Source organism: Anneissia japonica, unplaced genomic scaffold (genome assembly GCF_011630105.1).
Source record: "Anneissia japonica isolate Jap-2015-1 unplaced genomic scaffold, ASM1163010v1 scaffold16139_len8943_cov103, whole genome shotgun sequence".
Classification (NCBI taxonomy): domain Eukaryota; kingdom Metazoa; phylum Echinodermata; class Crinoidea; order Comatulida; family Comatulidae; genus Anneissia; species Anneissia japonica.
In genome coordinates, this window is record NW_022719685.1 from 1,093 (window position 1) to 8,929 (window position 7,837).

Sequence of the window (7,837 nt, forward strand, 5' to 3'; positions counted from 1 at the left end):
TCAAGATTGCTTCAACTTGTAGTAGTATGGGTTTTTCACAAAAAAAAAAATTTCATCCAGTTTCTGAATTCTGTAAGCCTACAATTATTTTTGACTCCATGTGGGTAAATATTATAATTTTTATTTTATGAAATTTGATACAAGTTATTAAATGCAAATGTTGTTTATAAACTAACCAGTCGGCCATGTTTTTTTTGGTCACATGGATAACGCTGATTAACGCACTCTGGTTTACATTAATTTTCATTGTCAACGAAGTCTATTTAACGAACCAGTCGAATGAAAATAATACGCAACGAAAATTCATACTTAACGAAATGAACCAGTTGAATAAGCCCATACATACGTTGTTTATCACACACTGAGGTTAGGCCTAAGCAAAATTCTTGTGTTTTCCACACCCGAACAAACCAAAATTCACAAAAATCCTAATTCAGCTTATATAATTCCCATTGCTGGTTACAATCTTTTATTTGAAATATTTGAAACGGATTTCAACGAGTAAACAAACAAAGCCAGGGTACAAATCTAAACTGTAAATAAATAGGGTACACAATACTGCTCAAGATCTTATCTAGAATGTTCAGTAAATTAGATTGATAAATTCTTTATGTAATTAAATTGTGGCATTGGCAAGCAAGTTAAACAATGAAAGCAATCTACAACTGAATTTGCCTAGTAATATAGTCTTTGAGAAAATCATATATGCTCAAAATTTCTTTTAGCGTAAATCATAATTTTTTCAAAAAATAACCTAGTTTAAAATAATAAGTGTAAATGTGAATGCATTTTTTTATGAATACTGCATTTAATAGGCAGTGATTGGAGTTTTAACATTTTGGTCATTAATCAACTTATGTATTTTAATATTATATTTATTTTTAATTCATATCGTAAGAATTTAATTTACATTACAAATTTAACTGTTAAAAATTAGGTTAACTCAATTGTAACAGGTTAATACAATTAAAATTTAATTTCTAAGAAAATATATCATCATTTTATGACTTTGTGCCAAAACCCTTTAGTAAAGGGAACAATTTCACATTTATTTAATTGGTGTTCCTTAAACAGGGCTCTGCTGTACTTTTGTTTCACACTATTTTCAAGCCTATAGTTCCATTTGGTATAGCAACAACATTTTTTAAATACATTTATTTGCGATAATTTTTTTCTATAATGTACGATAAAAGTATGTTCCATGTTACTAATATTATTTTAATACATATTTTGATATTTTCATTGTTAAACTTCAATTTTGTATATACTCCTTTGTGCCTGCCAATATTGTAATTATAAATTAGCATAATGATTATCTGTGTTTGTATTTATATATATATATATATATATCAAGGTATCTTTATTTTTTTTTAAATCAAAATCAAAATATCATCGCAGCACAAAGCTGAATTGCGATAAAATGTCATCAAAGTATGAAAAATAGTCTTAAAATTACAGGACAAACACAAATTTACACCACAGAATCCAAAAATCACACACAAATGACCAAATTAAACAAGATTATGAAACATCAAAAAGGAATTTAAAAACCACAAACATAGGTCTTTAGTTAAATTTTTTGATTTATATGTATTATTTTATAGCATATTTTAATGTTTTTTTTTTTAAATTGTATTGTCTTTGTTGGCACTGAGGTTTGGTTAGCACATCACCTGATAGCAGTTTTTTAACTTGTGGTTTCCCTGGCTCCTTCAACCCTTTTTTTTGTCAAGAGATTGAAAATAAATATATGAAATTGCAATTAAAGAGAAATTTGATTTGAACATAGAATAATAACATTCAATTAATGATTCCAGATCACAATGATTGGTATCGATTTCAAATTTTATATTACAAGCGCCAGGTGGGATTTTCATTATATCAAGATGTCGCCTTGAGTACTACTGCAGTAGATTTGTGCACCTTTATGTCTTATTACAGGTCTCCCTCTAATTAAAGGCTCCTCCAATTAAAGACCATTGTTCTGTGGTCCCATATTAACAAATGTCTTTTATCTTTATTAGTATTAATCTAATTAGAGACAAGACCATGGAAACCACAGTCCCAAAAGTGGTCTTTAATAGGAGGGATATTATTTGCAAGAAGAAAAGTTTCAACAGAAACATAGAAAATCTCTTTGATTTGTCTATTTTGAGAATGATTTCAAGTTTTGTATAGTTCCTTCATTAATATTTAATTTAACATTGCAAGATTCAAAGATTGAGTAATAGAATATTAAAGTAATAATATATCTCGGTATTTCTTTATTCAAAACCACAAAACAACAACAATTTCATAAAATATGGCAGCTCATTAATGCGTACGAATTAAGAGTTGAATTACATTTCATGATTACAAAGTAAAAAAAAAAAATTAATGAAAAAAAACTTGAATCCATCACGGAAACATTTTTATCTATTATCTGCTTTTTGAATCTTACAATTTGCAGTGCCAGCATGAATAAAACTCCAATTTTAAATGAACAATTATTTACATTATGTTGTTATTTAAATTTTATCAAGTATTTAATTTCTTCATTTGGAGATAATAAAGTTATTCATAATTCCGATTCTGATATGTAATAGTTTCCTATTGTAATTGCTTTTTTTTAAAAGTGAAAAATGACTATTATGATAAAGATGGATTAAAAATGAATGAACTAATAATTATTGTATTTTTTATGCCATTTAATACTCAAATATTTTAACATTATTTTCCCCATGATTTGCTACCGCTACTCTTCTTGGTCTGTTGGAGATTACTGTGATTCCTAATGGAATATATAATCCATCATCTTTATGATCTATTCGTTTTATGAAGACACCATTTTTGTCAAATAATTGTAGTTTATGATTACTTGAAACTATTAAGTTGTCATCCATATCCATGGTTACAGAATGAGGACACATAACTTTACCATCTTCCTCCCCACAACCTACTATACAAACTCTCATGAACTTACCATTTGCATCAAACATTTGTATTCTGTTATTTCCAAAGTCAGCAACAATCACATGACCATCCTTAGTTAAAGTGACATCTTGTGGTTCCTTTAATTGACCTATTCCACTACCTTGTGAACCTATTTTACCCAGCAGGCGACCTTTATCAACATTGAATTTATACACACAGTGAGCTTCACAATCTGCTACATACAGGACTCTTGATTTCTCTTCAACTGTCAAACCAAATGGATATTGCAAATCTTTACTATTAATGTTAAGTATACATTGATTAGTATCATCATACTTAAATATAATTCTTCTTTGGAATGCACTATATAGCATGCAACCATCACCCATACGATGCATTCCCGCTGTGATTACATTAGTATGTATTTTTTTTGAATTAAAGTCTACAAAAGAGTAATTCAAAATTACTGAAGCAATTAATGAACCTGATTGATGGAATTTCAATATTTCTTCACTATTACTTGATACTAATATGCATCCATCTGTACCTAATGCTACATCTGTCACTTTCTCAAATTTTTTATGTTCTTTATAATCTGATATGTTCCCAATGGTATGAACAAGTCCCTCTGTTTCCACCTTGATATTCACTGGAGATCCTTTGATGTGTGCAGCTCCAGCAGTTATCTTCATTTGCCAATCTCCTTCCACATTGTATCTACCTGATATTTTGTACTCTCCACTTCCCTGATATTCTATCTGAGTGGGAGATTCTTCTCCTGATGAACTTATAATTGTTGCGGCTAATTGGCGTGGATCCGTCTCTGCTAGAGTTGATACTTTCACTACAATATTATTTGGTTCTACTTTTGTGACTGTAATTGCTCCATCATCTTCAGCAACCTCGTATATCAATCTATCAGCAGTTGTGATTTTACCAATTCCCTCTGTATTCATCAACTCATCCAAGTTTGTATATGGAATAAAATTTGGTGTACTAATTGTTTTATGGAATGATTTATCAAAATCTGTTCCTAGAACATTGATAGTTGTATTATGTGATCTAAGATTTTCTATTTCTTCAGGTTTGTTCATAATTGTATTGGTTAAGACTATCAGATTTTTTAATTGCATCATCTTTGAATCGATATCGTTAAATTCACTATCAATATTTTCTTTCTCTTCTTTGTACATACTTTCAAGTTCTGACATTAATTGTTTGCTTTTATCTCGAACTTTCATGATAAGATTCTTTTCCTGAATTTCGATGGCTGATCTACATAACTTTAGTTGCGATTCGAATTCTGATACATTTTTAGTTATGGTTTCCAATTTTTTTGTTAATCTGTCTTCAAATTCATGAGCTAACTTGACAACTTCATTTGCTTCTTTGTTAAAATTGTCTACAGCAGTTGACATTGGAATCACTTTATGTTTTTGAAGACAGTTAAAAATGTGATCACATTGCTTACATGCTGATTTGTTGCAAGTGGTGCAGTAAAATTCAAGTGGTGCATTGCAGTGAACTTGGCAATTGGTTGGTTTGCCATCTTGTTCCTTCATGTTCAGTTTGTAAAGTGGATGATCCTTTGTGGAAGGTAGTATCTTGTGTTGTTTAAAACAATTACCATCACATAGATACAGTTGGCATGTTGAGCAGTGGTATGCTGGTTGATTGTCACAAACAGAGCATTTAGATGGTTTCTGATCCTCTGTTTTTATGACATACTCTAGCAGCTGAGTTATCATTGTGGTTGAAGTGAGCTGTTGTAAATCTTCTTTTGTTAAATCATGCTCTTGTCCGCATGTTGGGCATTTCATCTTCCCATGAGTTTCCACCCACTTCTGGATACACTGTAGACAGTAGGTGTGCATGCATTTCAGTGTTTTTGGTTGGTGAAACCTGTTGAGGCAGATGGCACACTCAAGATCTTTTTTATCCATAAATTGCAATGCTTTGGATACAGACATCTGTAAAGTAATGGATGTACATTTTATAGTGAACTGATTGAGACAAAGAATAAAAGTAACAGTTTGAGGAACACAATTCACAGCAGACATAAATGTCACAAGTTCATCCTTTTAATGATTCCTTATTGCCATGGGTATATCAAGACTATTATCCAGATTATTACAAGATATCACAAGGGACTTTTCTAAAAGTCTTTTCATTGGGCTCCTGGAGATTGGTGGAAACCATAGTAAAGCATCAGTACCACTTGTCCCTTACACAGGTGGCACAGGCAGGAGAGATTTTAAGTGCCAATCCATGTCTATGTATGCTTTCAGATTTTCATATTAATGCACCATTCAGGGGATGGATCCAGAGATGTCCAAAAGGAGAGGCCGAAATTTGGTCCGATCGAGACAACACCGAACTACGGGGTCCGGGGGGCATTCTCCCACAAAATTATTGTGTTCTAGACGCCTGAAAATAACATTTGAGGCATTCTGGGCTTTCGTTTCTTCTTTTTCTTTTTTTTACCTCTCAAAAGGTGGGGGGGTGGGGCCCCCTAAGTCCGCCCCTGCCATCCTTTGGTTTAAGCCAATGGTTCCATGTGCAATATGGCACATGTTAAATAATGCAGTATATCTTCTGAAAAGATTAGGGGATTGTGTCCCAGTGTACTGCCAAATTAACCACTTAAATACCGCAATGGAAATAGGTCTTTGAAAATTTTGAATTTGTGAGTTATGGTGTATTAATACCAAACACTGTATGTTTAATCTAATACACATGTGAATTGGGTCTGTGAGTAGAGATGATGTTTTGTCACATGATTTGAACTCAGAACTCTATTGTAAAGCAAGCGGCTAGTTTCATCACTAAGCTACATCGCCACTACAAATTAAGTAACATTGTTAAAGTTGATGTTGGAGTTAATAAATGAATCAGTATTTTTTATTCCAACATTTTAATTACTTTTAAGAATGATACTGCTAAATTGTTTATGTCTACTGTTATTCTTTGTTGAAATATGTTTTCATACTTAAGATTTCATATTATCAGGTATTCTTATTTATAATGTAATTATCAATTAATAATAATAATTAATTATAATTATTGATTATAATTATAATTATTATAATTATTATAATTATTTTGATTTAAATTATTAATTATAATTCAATTAATATTTATATGTAACTATCAATTTTTTAACTGTTATCAGGTGTTCCTATATTTATAATTTAATTATCAATTAATAATTATTATTATTAATTATTATTATGATTATTATTATTGATTATAATTATTATTATAATCATTAATTATACTTATCAATAGATATTTATAATGTAATTATCAATTTCTTACCTTGATTGACTCTTGACTGGTAGAAATGAAGGTGTACCTTTTGACCTTAAATCAGTTGAATGTGTGTCTTCTGTAAAACTTATTTGCAGGATGAAATTTTCATTGAATTCACTGATTGTGTGAAGAGGTACCAAGTTCAATGCAATGTGCCACAAGGTTTTAGTTCTTGTGCTGGTCTTGTACAGCTTATAATAACTCTAAAATGAAAAACAAGAATTGAAATCATGTTTAGTTGGAAATCCAGGGCAGTGATGATGCCAGAGAATGTCTGATGTCACAGCCAAGACACATACCTATATGTAGGCGAGTTTTATGAACCTGGCCTTTTAGCTAATTCAAAATAGCAGCACACTCTCTTGGGGGCTTTACAAATGTTTTTTCTAGACCGAATATCACAAACACCATAATGATGTGTGATTGCTTATTATTGTAGTAAAGCATAGACAGAAACTGCAGCTATGATCTTGCTAAAAAGTTTATATTAACATTATGTGCCTGACCTACTAACTCTAGCAGCACAATCTCTTTGTGGGGGGGGGGGGGACTTTTATAGACCGAATACACAAACACCATGTCGTGGGATTGCCTATTATTATAGAAATAAAGTGAGCCGGATAAATGTTTATATAAACATTATATGCCTGACCTACTATGACCTACTAATTCTATATTTCAGATAGCACTCTACCTGTTAGTATCATATTCAATAGATGGTGCATAGCATGCTAAATGTACATAAAAAACTTAAAATATACCCACTACACATACCTTGGAGGCTAACCACACTTAAATGGTGTTCGTACACTCAAAATGGCACGCCCTATAAATACTAGTGGGAATTCCCGTTGGCTTCACAGACTAGTTTCTAAGTAAACAGCGCCCTCAAACAAAATTGATTCTATCCTATTCTTTTGACCTACAAAAAATCTACTGTATACTGTTAACCAAGTTTTATCAAGGAGGCATAGGTTGTATTTACTGTAACGTTTATGAGTTTTGGTTGTACTGTAGTTGTAAGCTGGGCCTGTATTTTTGACTTACACTAGTCAACCAGTATAAAACCAAGTTACTAAAGACCATCTGAAATTAAAGAACTTTTATGTGGGACTGAAAGAACACTTACCTTACCTAATTTTTTCTTTTCTTTTCTTAAAAATTATTATAATTATAATTTTTTTTTTTTCTTAAAAAGGCCAAAGCTGCTAAGGACCATGAAAAACCCCTGTTCCAAAAGTAGTCCTTGATGATTTGATTTGATTTATTGGTTATTTTCACAAAAATATATACATACAGTACTCCGGAACACGAATCAAATGAAACAGAACTTATGAAATACATTGTCATAAAATAAGTAACGCGTTCAATAGTAACCTGGTCATTATTTAAATAAAAGGTGTAGCGAGTGTGAAAGGTAGTCAAAATAAGTTGAATAAATTTAGGACATGACCACTTACTGTATATGCAATTAAAAGGCCAGATTGAAAAAAAAGAGGGTATATATATATATATATATATATATGGTATCATATATAATATACGATAGTATTTCTAGCCGTATTGCCAGATTTATCTGGCCGAACGCCCTCTTGAGGCGTAGCATTGTGTA

General features: G+C 31.2%; 1 protein-coding gene across 1 annotated transcript; it reads right to left on the reverse strand.

Annotated features, from left to right (window-relative positions):
* Positions 1-2,413: 2,413 nt before the first annotated feature.
* Positions 2,414-7,046, reverse strand: LOC117110967 (tripartite motif-containing protein 2-like). The gene is made up of 3 exons (XM_033253816.1): positions 7,000-7,046; positions 6,232-6,428; positions 2,414-4,883 (listed from the first exon to the last, which is right to left on the reverse strand). Exon 3 carries the CDS (start codon positions 4,881-4,883, stop codon positions 2,688-2,690), a length of 2,196 nt encoding a protein of 731 aa, XP_033109707.1. The 5' UTR covers positions 6,232-6,428; positions 7,000-7,046; the 3' UTR covers positions 2,414-2,687.
* Between the last annotated feature and the right edge of the window lie 791 nt (positions 7,047-7,837).